The sequence below is a fragment of the Camelus ferus genome, chromosome 11 (assembly GCF_009834535.1).
Source record: "Camelus ferus isolate YT-003-E chromosome 11, BCGSAC_Cfer_1.0, whole genome shotgun sequence".
NCBI classification, from domain to species: Eukaryota; Metazoa; Chordata; class Mammalia; order Artiodactyla; family Camelidae; genus Camelus; species Camelus ferus.
This window is the reverse complement of record NC_045706.1, coordinates 35,114,396-35,126,583: the sequence shown is the minus strand read 5'-3', so window position 1 is coordinate 35,126,583 and position 12,188 is coordinate 35,114,396. Positions and strand designations below refer to the sequence as shown.

The following is a 12,188-nucleotide window of genomic DNA, read 5'->3' as shown; positions in this document are numbered from 1 at the left end:
CTCCTGGGTTCGCTCAGTCATGAGTCCCATCGCACTGGGCGCGCGGCCAGCCCCCAGGGCCGCCTCCTGGGCTCCCGACCCGGCCCCTCTCCCGCTCCGGGGGCGATGAAGTCCCAACCCAGCCGGACGCGGACCCCCGACCCGGAGGGCGCCGGGGAGCGGCGCGCGCCTGCGCTTGGCCAGCTTTTCCGGAGAGGCCGGGTCTGGGTGTGACGCGGCGGGTCGTGTGGAGACGCCAGCCAGAGGAAGAGCCTGGCGGTCCTGCAAACGAGTTCACCGAGAAGCTGCAGTCAAAGGGAAATCGGCAGACTTCGTGGCTTATGAGCAGAAGCAAGACCGAAAGCCCAAAACCTATTATGCTCTTAACAGCCACTGATGTATTAGAAGAGTGGGAAAATTATGTGAATATGCAAAGAAAGAGAGGACGGTTCAAAGCATGCCATCAAAGTTCTCCACTGTCATAAACCTGTGCCTGCAGAGTATCTGAAAAAGCCAAAGCTGAGCTGTTCTCCAACCACTGGAAGCTCCCTAGTTCCTTCCCTTCACTTCCCTTCCCGATGACGATGACGCCACGTTTTAACTGCTGCAAAGACTCTGGGTTGCCATCTAGCTGTAAGATGCACGGAATCTACAGGACCTCTAACGCCATGTACAATCCCATGAGGAGAGGGGCTTCTCATTTTTCCTTGGCACACATACGAATGATGCTTGCAAACTGTCTAAATTTGCCATCCAGTTTTCCAACAATTTGCTTGTTTCTCAGATGCTTTGGAAAAAAAAAACCGTAAAATATTTTAATAAGCAAAGCCATGTGGAATTTTTTTTTTTAAAGATGCTTTTAAGATGCCCCGGTCCTTGACTTTTTGGTTGTCATTTTTTCCCACAGCATTCAAATTCTTGTCCGTTTGACATCAGTCTGTGGTTTATTTCATAGAGGTGTCTTCTAAAAGTCAAATCAACTTAGTTATGGATATATTTTCCCCTTAAATTGTTTTGTAAATCAAAGCATTCACTTATTCACTAAATCTTTCTGTAGTAGGAATTGGTGAAAAATGATCACTTCGGGTCTTAAAGAAATTTTATATAAATTCTAAAACTTCCTTCATGGGAATGACTGTTTTAATTTAGAAATTCCAGTTTTGGACCATTTCTGTATTGTCCAAAGACTGTTTTGACAAAGGATTTTACTTGTTCTTTTCAGGAATTTGTTGACTAATTTGTCTCCATTTTCACAACTGGTGTTTTTGTCACTAGCTACCTGATACGGTTATTTACCTTATAACTCAAGAGTTGTTTAACATGCAGTATAACCCTATGAAGTGAGTGGTTTTTAGCAAGGTATTACTAGCATGATACAAAGTAGATACATCTTATCATGAAAACCATAGTGGTAGAATTGGATTTAGCATGCTCAGATATTGAATCTAACCATCCATAAACCTCTCTTTACACAGTACACTTTAGAACCATATTTTCTTCAATGTAAACTCCTTTTAAAAACATATTATCAGTTTTGACTTCAGTGACACTTTTTCAGTTAAAACTTCCTTATCTACCAATAACCACAAGGTTGGAGTTGAACTTTAAATGTCCAGTGGGTAGTGATTGCATCAAAGTTGAGTAAGATGGCCTTCTTGCTGTTCAGCTGTTCACAGACTTTATGCTAAGATTGTTAGGGCACCTTTCTCTGGGAGGTTCCCATGAAATGACTCCAGTTGACTCAGCCTCTGCCTTAGTAAACAGAATATATGGAAGAGCAAACAGAGCTTCGCATTTGTGATATCAGCATCCAAGAGCTGCAATATCTTCTTTATGGGCATTTTTTTCTCTGCATGAAATAACGAAATGTGAAAAGTAACAACCACTGCTGATCAAGTGAAATGGACTGTAACCTTAAAGGTTATCTGTTGGAGTGTCCTGACCTCCATTATGTGTTTTGGAGAGACTCGTCTAAGAGATTCAGTTTTTTCATCTGTTGGCTTTGTCCGGTTATTGTTGGTTGGTTATAATGTACCTTGCTACTCACCTATGTACACACATCTGTTACTCTTTGACCATCACACCATTTGGCTTCACCATTTTCTTTGTATTTAAAAAATACATTTATTTAAATTCTTTGTATTTAAAAAATACATTTATTTCCAAATTTAATATAGAAAAAACAGAATGTAGAGACAAGAAGAAAAATAATTACTTAGAATTACCTGACCCTCATGATGATTCCTATTAGCATTTCCAGATGTTTTTTTTTTTTTCTTCGTAGCCCTATACATATAAATATATACATTTAAAAATGGGACTAACATTACTTGCTCTGTAACTTGTTTTCTCATTTGGGCATATCTCATGATATAGTTTATGTCAGTAAATACAGAGGTGCCCATTCATTGTATGGATTTCCATAACCTATTTAATTGATAGAAATTTTGATTGTTTCTATTTTAAATAACCTGACTAGGAACATCTGTCAGTAAGGACTTATTTTTCTGTATTGTGATATTGAAGTTCTTTGAGAATTAGTGAGACTAACAGGGAAAATCATAGTGAGGCGTTACATGTCCTCAACCAAACTAGAATAATTTTATTTCCATGGAAGAATGGATTTTAAAATAAAATATAATTGGAAAAATATTTTTAAAGAAAGAGCTTTTTATCTGCAGAATTTTCAAACATATTACAAAGCAACAACTATCAGTACCGTAGGTGTCTACACTAACATGAAAGAATACAGAAATCATGTAAGAAATATGTAAGAGTACATAAATTATACATACATAGGAATTACAATTATATAAGAATTCTAGAAATAGATTCAAACTATTAAAATATTTTCAAAGTAATAGGGAAACGAATTACAACATATTTTGAGATCACTAGATACAATGATGGGAAAGAAATAAAATGGATCCAGGGGGAGGATATAGCTTGGTGGTAGAGTGCGAGCTTAGCATGCATGAAGTCCTGGGTTCAATCCTCAGTAAATCCATTAAAATAAATAAACAAACCTAATTATCTCCTCCCTCAAAAAAAAAAAAAAAAACACACAAACAAACAGAAAAGAAATTAAATGGATCCATGTAAGCACATGATTAAAATGTCAGATGTATCCAAAAAATTAATGTAATTTAATCATATCAAGATAGAAGTCTGAAGAGCATATTTGGCTCAGCTGTAAGGAATGATCAAATGGAAGACATCAAAAACGTCAAAGACAACAGGAATATTTTAATATATTCTTAGAATACCTTTTAATATGATATAGCATATTTTACATAAAATATATTTATGTGATATATAATAAAGTATATATCAAAAGGAAAGCAAGTGAACAAAAAATCTATATCATAACTAATAAAATTTTTACTATTCAAAATACAGAAAAAAGAACCAAAATGTATTTTTTAAAAGTGGATGAAGTCATTGCCCAGATCATTAATATTGAAAGGGACAAACACACAAATATCATAAATAAATTGCAGCATGAAAAAATTCATAGTCTTACTTGTAACTACATAAGTACAAAGTGATCTCGGGGGGAAGAAAACAGTAAAATTGCAAACATGACAAATTAGTTGGACTATGCAGAAACAGGTGTATTTTTGTAGCCTAGAAACTTGGCTTTGTTTTTCTGGGAAATGAATTGGCACTACTTGAGATTCATGAAGTAGTTCACCTTTTAATACTCACACCATTTCACTTTGGGTTATACACCCCAAGGAAATACTCTGAAAGGAAAGAAGTATACATAAATATTTACAATTGTAAAACATTTGAAGCTACTCAGTTTAAGTAACGAAAATGAAGTAAGAATGATTTTTTTAATTGTTTACATTTTTATGTAGTATCAGAACCCTTAATATACATGATCTCATTTAGTCCTCGATCAGGAAGCCATGACACAGAGGTCACACAGCTGGGACTGGAAACCAAGAATTCTGTCTGGGCAAGAGTAAGACCTGCACTTTGAGTCAGGAAGCCTGGCTCCATGTCTCGCATCCTCCAGGTGTGGGACGTCAGCCAGGAGTTCTAGGATCTGTAAATGGGTCACAACACACGGTCTCCGCAGCTCCCAGCTTTGAAGCAATAAGTGAGATCACGCACGTGAAGGTGAGCCTGAGAGGGCAGTTCCTGAGGCTGCTGCTTTCTGCAGACGAATCTTTAAGTGCATCTTCAAGCTGCGCACCAAGGTCAGGGAGGTTTGGAACACTTTTAATCAGCGAGAGAGCAATGAAACTATAGCCCAAGAGTGGGAAGGGCCAAGTTCAAAGGGGAAAGTGGAGTTGTAATTGAAGAAGTAAAGTGGATTTCTTTGCTCTGTTTGGGAAGAGGGAATTCAAGTCCACTTACGTGTTCTTTAGTGAAGACGTTACACACACGTCAAAAAAAAACCTTTGAGCATTGAGAAACTCCTAACCTGGCCTGTGGTTTCCAACTTCCTCATTCCTCCAGCGTCCTCTTTCATAATTCTCATGGTGACACATGCTTGGATTTGGCTCTGGGGATGCCCCGCCTCGCCATAAAATCTGAAGTCCTTTCCCCATGTAGCTTCTTTTCTAGTCACGCAAAACCAAGGCTGAGATGATCTGTCATGACCTAGCCTACCCCACCCCATGTTCTAGAATCTCCTTCATACTCCCCTTTCAGCATCACCAATGGGAGTGAGGGGTGGACCTGGCAGAGATACGCACTGCAACTCTAGGCTGTGTGATAAAATCCCGCCTCTAATAGCTCATGAGGCTGACCTGGGGCAAAGGCCATCCTTGTGCTGGTCACTAAGAGTGTGTGACTGAGACAGCCAGCAGTAGAGCAGTAGGTTTGGGGTGGAGTGAGGTGGCTTCAAACTTGTCCAGCTCAGAGTGGTGTATTACTGGCTGGGCTTTATGATTGGAAAAACAACATCCTCTTGAATGTGTGTGTGTGAGACTCAACCGCTACCAAATGCTGTCCTATCCATGGTCTGATTTGAACACGGGCCCCACCTCCCCAGACTCACCTTAGAGAACACTTCTAAATCTGGGTGACTCAGATCTCAAACTACCGTGATGTCTCTAGAGTAGACTGATGCCACCTGGACCACATCGGATCCAATATCTTACCATGTGTCCTGTATTTTTTTTTTTACTTTATATATAAAATTATTTTACTTAATCCTTTCCACAACCCTATGAGGAAACTATTCTTAGCCCCATTTTACAGAGGAGGAAATAGAGGATCAATGATGTTAATCACCTGCCCAGGGTCACAGAGCAAGTAGGTTGTGAAGTGGGTTTCAAACCCAGGTCTGCATGACCCCAAAACCCATACTCATGCTCCATCTGTGAGTGCTGGAGGGGGTCTTTCTGGGCCAGAGACCTGGAAGAAGATAGGGATTTTTGCCAATTTTTTTTTTCTTAGGGACCCAGAATAGAAGTATGCCACCAACTTTGTGGTTTCTGGGCCACTTCCTATAAGTGATGGTGTTAGAGAGGTGTACTGTGTTTCTACAGACAGGGAGGCAAGCATTTTTCTTTAGCATGTGTTTTATTTTCCAAAGAATCCTTTTTCTGACAGTCACTTTCTTTCCAAATCCTAGAACACCGTATGCTCTACAGACAGGAGTAAAGGTTTCAGCAAGGAAAAGGAAAGCGTTCAGCTGCTCCACCCCTTTGCAGTTCAAATAGCCTTCAGAACATCTGTTTTTATTTTATTTGTTTGCCTTTTGGAGAAAAATCAAGGGTAAATTTGAGATAAATAGGAAGCAAAATATCTTCCTGAAACAAAAAAAAAACTTCCCAGTAGCTGGCCATCTGAAAAGATTTTGTTTGTTTGTTTAAAATGTCTCTGGAGTGATAGAAAATCTGAACACTCATGATTAAGATGCAGTTAATAAAAACCAAAAGTTAAGAGATTAACTATTATATACTGTTTTAGGGTAGTTCCTTCCGGTGGGTCCTGATGTTTTTGGAAACCAAGCACTTGTTGGGGAGGCAATTAACAAGATGATAAGAAAGTTTCTGTGGAAGACTAACAAAGCCTGGAGTTTATTCTGGATCTCAGCCTGTAGGGAGAAGGAGCAGCCAGAAGAGAGGGGAAAAACCATCTCTGTGGACAAATTAAGTCCTGGTGGGCATTCATGCGCACGGGTGGGCAGCAGCCCCTGAAGTCAAATCTGCTGTGATGGGATCAGAGCCCTTTTCCACAAATGCAGCAGGGCTAAACAATTTCATTCCACCATCTGAATCTTATTAGGTAGTTTCTTGTTTGCCTACTTTTTAAAAAAATGGCTCTATTTTTGCATGGGTAAAGTTTACATATGATGAAATCCCCATCTTAAGTGTATATTCTGTAAGTTCCAAATGCGAACACCTGTGTACCTCAAACCCTTACTAAGACGCATAGCATTGCCATCACCCGGAGGCAACTGCTGTTCTGACTTGGTGAATTAGTTTTCCCTGTTGGGGGCCTTCATATGGAATCATATGTAGCTTTTCTGTGTACGACTTCTCTGACTCAGCAAAATGTTTGCATTTATTATCATCTGTGTTGCATGTATCAGTTGTCCATTCCTTTTTATTACTGATTAATGTTCCATTACATAAGTATTCTACAATTTGGGGGGTTTGTTTTGTCTCTGTTGTTTTTATTGTCTACTTTCTTATTGATAGACCTTGGTTATTTCCAGTTTTTGTCCAAAAGAGTTGTTAATAATCTTGTACAAATCTTTTTGTGGATATAAGTTTTCATTTCTCCATGAATGCAATTGCTGAGTCATAAGAGAGGTAAATACTTAGTTTTGTAAGAAACTGCCAGGTTTTTTTTGTTTTCTGAGATGGTTGGATCACTTTACGCCTCCACTGTCAACACATGAGAGCACATCCTTGCTGACGTTAGCTTTTATCAGTAGCATCTCGTTTTTTGGTTTTAACTTGCATTTCTCTCATGACTAATGACATTGAGCACTTCTTCATGTGCTTATGGGCCATTTGTGTGTCTTCCTTTGTGAAGTGACTGTTCAAATCTTCTGCCCTTTTAAAAAAATTGGGTTGTTTCTTTATTGTGGAGTTGCAGCCGTCCTTTATGTATCTTCATATTGGAGGATGGAGGGAATGCAAAGTGCCCACTGAGCTGGGATAGCATCTTGAGACTGAAAAGACCAGGTAGGCAGCTCCATATGACGATGGATCAGTATATGATAGGATAACTTACAGGGTGGGATCGGAATCAGGCCAACAACGATCCAGAAGCAAACGCAGCTGCACTCCATACCACTGAAGGACTCTTGGGACAATTTTACAGTTAACCTAGTGTAAAGGAGTAGGTGCTTGGAAACAGGACATGCATTTCTAACTTGAAATTTATCGATGCGTAACTGGTTTCATGGGCGTCAGGAGTATGTCAGCAAAGGTTTTCATCATTGTTTAAGGACTAACAGTGCATAGAGGTCACCTTGTCCTAATGATTATTAAACAACATCTATTAACTACAAAGCCCTTGATGACACAGAAGTGAGCCACTGCACAGTACAGTCCTGGGTAGGGTAGCAGAAGGACAGGAGAGGCTGTGAGGGTCCAAGATGCTGTCAGTTATGCTAACAGCCATGCACTTTGGTACTGAGCTATGTGTATGAGACCCACTCTCTCTTCTGGGAGTGGGGCCCAGTTACTTGACCTTTTTGTCTGTATATTCCCCCCAAAATGATGCCAGGGATTCTGCCTCGTTTAGTGCTATGTTCCCAGCGCCCAGGATGGCCCTTGGCACTTAGTAGGAGCTCATTTACATGAAAATTTACTGAAAGAGTCGTGAATGAACAGATGAACTGACTTTTGGGCCTGCTATTCAGACACAGGGTTCTCAAATTTAATGGCAGCGATCAACAAGGAAATGGAGAGAAATGTTATCCTTGAGCTATAAAGTATACTTGGCACAGAAGACTCCAGATACCTTCAGGGGATTTGTTCACCCAGGGAAATACTGCTAGACTAGCTCATGGACTAGCGTCATTTGTCCCCATGTATGAACTTTTTCGTGCAAGCCGCCGGTGGCTGTCTAGTTTGCTGCATTCTGTGACTACGTCCCGACCCCCTTTCAAGTCTTGGGTTCCGATCAAGTTTACCTGACGGATAATCAGAGCCTCTAGCCTTGGAGAGTTTTATGTAACTTAACCCATCTGATCCCAGCTTTCAAAACCTTCCTCTTGGCTGCCTCTGACACTGATAATGCCGGTCCCTGCCAACTGGCTCCTTTGCTGGGCTCTGTGTCTTAGTCTCAGGCTCACCCCCAATGCCTTTCTGAACCCCCAAGGGCCAGCAGGGGGCTCCTTCCTCCTTGGTCTGGAAGCCAGTTTCCTTGGTCCTAATCCAGCTGGCTCCCTCCTCTCCCACTGGAGCCACACACTGAATAATCGTCGTCAGCATCCACATTCGTAGAGAACTCGGCCATCTACAGCGCCTGTTCACATCCATTATCTCATATAAGCCTGCAAAGAGTCCTATTTATATTCCCCTTTCATTTTTCCCCCCCAAAGGAAAGGCATCAAGAGGTGATTTAATTTGTTCCAGAATCTAAAAGTTGTCCTCCTGTGACCCAGAGTTTTCTAAGACTCTCTGGGTCTTGCTCAAAGCATATTAGTGCTTTCTCAGCTCTGGTGTGTGTACTTCTGTGATGTTTAAAAGACTTCATGACCTCCCCCCGCAAAAAAAAAAGAATTTAAAAGACTTCGTAGATTTTCACAGCAACTTGGATTACATCTGTCATTAGAAATTTGATTACCAAGCCAAAGACATGGGTAGTTCCCAACCTTTTAATTTAATCAGCAGTATAGGTTTCCCCTGCCCCACGCCAACTTGGATCACATGTTACTTTAAAAAAATGTCCCCCACAAACTATTTATTGACTCATTTTACCTTTTTTATTCATCAGATAATGTACCTTCCAATCAGAGTTTAGGCTCAGGATCAGATAATCCATGCTCTCACAGGGCTGATTTTATTACAGCCAAAATAAAGACATTCGAGATTTGAATTAGCTTCCAAGACTAAACGGATGCATTTCCATTCCTGCAGGGCTTTCTGAAAGATTATAAAGTTCATACACTGACCCTAGGGAAAGTGGACACAGAGTTTAGTCCTTGTGAAAAGGGACTAAACTCTTAAGTCCCTGGTGTCTGATGTCTTGCGGGAGCAGGAAGGGAATGACCAACGTTCACCCTTCATTCTGGGATTTGGGCTTCTCCCGGGTTCTTTAGAGAGTGAGGCTCAGCCAGCCTCACCGTAGTGACTCCTCAGCGGCGCAGGTTTTGGGGTTGTTTTCACTTCATGCCTGTAGGACTTGGGGAGGACATGCATTTATAGAAACAAAGACATTCCCTCATTGTGACCTAAAGGTGCACATTTAAAATGTCACCAAACCAGACCTTTTACATCATATCAGTAATTGTCTCATTCAAATGATACTTTCCAACGGGCATGATGGATATTCTAAAGGCAGTGTGTAAGTTAGTGGAATTAATTAATGGTTACTCTGTATGCCAATTATAAGAGAGGAGTTTCAATTAGGGAAGACTATTAATGTAATCTGTTCTTTTATTATATTTTTACGTAGTAGATTTATTGTTATTTTTGAGGAATTTATAATTTATTTTTTTCTAATATATTTTTATTGAAGTATAGTCAGTTTACAATGTTGTGTCAATTTCTGGTGTACAGCACAATGCTTCAGTCATATAGGAACATACATACATTCATTTTCATATTTTTCACTGTAAGTTACAAGATACTAAATATAGTTCCCTGTGCTATACACTATGAACTTGCTGTTTATCTTTTGTATATATAGTAGCTAGTATCTGCAGATTTATTATTTTATTGCTCACACATTGTGCTTGCTCTGGTTTTGTAGGGGAACCAGCAGAAATCCACCAATGTTGTCTATCAGGCCCACCACGTGAGCAGGAACAAGCGAGGGCAGGTGGTAGGAACCAGGGGCGGATTCCGAGGGTGCACCGTGTGGCTCACAGGTATGTTTTGTCGACATATTTTTTTTTAATTGAAAATTGATGGTGACACACAATTTTAAGGAGATTACTGTAACAGATGACACATACTGAGTGCTTAACATTAGCAGGGGAAGAGCTGTGGTAGAAAGCTTGGGTGTTTCCCAAGTCCTACCTCTACCCATCAGTGAGAGGTAGGACTTGCATCAAGTCACAGAATGTCTCCAGTTCTCCGTTTTCACCTCTTTGGCAGGAAAGGTTGGGCCAAGTTGATTAGGACATTCCCTTCTGGCTCTAAGGGGCACCATCATTCTCGGTTTCATGCCTAAATACGTTCACTGGCAGTTATGAATGGGGCTCTCCGAATTTGACATCAAGCATTTGGCTGTCCATGAGAGATATTCTTTATTGTTTTCTGAGATTTTAACACTCTAGGGGGGCTATTTCACTTATTTATACAAAAATTAAAATCTATGTGAGACGAAAAACTAGTGATTTCTGTGTAGCTGAGGACTGTCCCTTGTATAGAAAAATAACTCACTCCCACTGAGGTGACCAAATGAATGTCCCTTTTTGTTGTGTTTTATAGCCCCAGAATGTCAAAGTTAAGAGTTAGTGACAGAACTGGAATTAGACATAACCTGGACTCAACAGGAAAAAAGCAAGTTCATTTTGTAGACATAGTATTTCAAGTGGAGATGAGCCCAGATGCCAAGATATGTTTATCCAGGTTATGAAATCAACTTCTGTGTTCCTGTCTGCTCCCAAATGCTGATTTATTCTAACCTGAAGATAATTGTAAAGAACACGACAAGCAGGGACCTGCTTGCATCTTTTCTTTCTGTTCTGGGCCTTTCCTGTTCCTGTCTGCAGGAGCCTCTTCTCATTCAAGCCATTTCCTAGTGCCTGTGGCACTTGCCTTTGTTCTCCTGATTTTATTCATCTCTGGAACAGCAAGCCTTCCCAGCTTCCAGGGTGAGGCTGGACAGGGGGCAAGGAGCCTGCTGTATCCCAAAAGGCAGGATTCTCGGGTCACACTTCCTGAACCATCTCCCCCAGCGCCCTCAGAGAGACACACTGTGCAGCAGTGAATAAAACAGCTGCGCTCCAGACGTCTCCCTCTTGCTATGTGTTTGCCTTCATGGGATGTTTTGCCTTCATGTGTTTGTCCAAATTTTGAATTGGGACATACAGAACCCATTTTGCCAAATGTGAAACACCCCTGAAAAGAAGAAGAAAAAAAAAGAACTGGTAGAAGAGGCAAAAAAAGTCTCAAGGGTGTACTTCCCCTGTCTTACCCTCGAAAATCATCTTGTCCTACTTTATTTTTCATTCTCATATTAGAGAGGTTGGATATTGACCAGGGAGACTGGAAGAAACCGCACACTTCAAACCCAGAGACTTGGATTTGAGTCCCAGCTCCACTTGCATTAGCTGTGTGACTTTGGACAAGCCAAGCAACCTCTCTAAGTCTCAGTTTCCTTATCTGTAAAATGAGAATAAGGACAGTCCCTGCCTCATAGAGGTGTAGGTAGAACTAAATGAAATAAAGCACTTAGCACAGGGCCTGGCCCCTAGTAAAACTCTCAGTGGATGTAATTGGTGTTACCCCAATGTATTAAAATAAATATGTCAATGGCCTGGTTTAATATAGTTACTGTGATTTAGCGTTTAGTTTCATGAGAACTGAAGCAAAATAGAAGGAAATTTCTATTATTTCTCTTATTTTCTGACGTAAGAGACCGTACCAGAGATTCAGGAGTCCCATTTCTCCTGCCTCACAGCTGGACGTACATTTTAAGAGGCATTTGTCACACTAGTCTTTATTCAAATGAAATTGAGTTACATAATAATGTAATAGACAGAGTCTTCAAGAAAGATTTACAAAGATTGCCAACACGGTCTTCGTGGAACCACTTTTTCTAATGGTACTCTGCCAAAGCCAAGGGCATGACTTTAAAACACAACTGAAAATATGGAAATGACTTGTTTACCTTTCAGAGATCACCTTTCTTTTCAAGTCTCCTCTCAGTCCTGCAGCCCTGCTTTCTCTTACTTCTTTTGTCTGTTTCCTCTTTACTCCTACTGTTTTCTCTGTATTGACAACTTTCTGACTTCCTTTCTGCCTGCTCCGCAATCCAACTTTTCCTCTTCCACCCTGGGTGCTGTCTGACTGTGGCTTGGCACCATGGAATATGCTTCAGGTTCAGAGATCTTT

The 12,188-nt window shown here is 40.6% G+C and overlaps 1 protein-coding gene across 2 annotated transcripts in view; it reads left to right on the top strand.

Moving 5' to 3' along the window:
* PAPSS2 (3'-phosphoadenosine 5'-phosphosulfate synthase 2) overlaps positions 1-12,188 on the top strand; it is a 73,907-nt gene that overhangs the window by 34,702 nt on the left and 27,017 nt on the right. For both annotated transcript variants that reach the window (XM_014562756.2, XM_014562755.2), the window contains exon 2: positions 9,877-9,994. In XM_014562756.2, the coding sequence (XP_014418242.1) occupies positions 9,877-9,994 (118 nt within the window). The remainder of the gene's footprint in view (positions 1-9,876; positions 9,995-12,188) is intronic.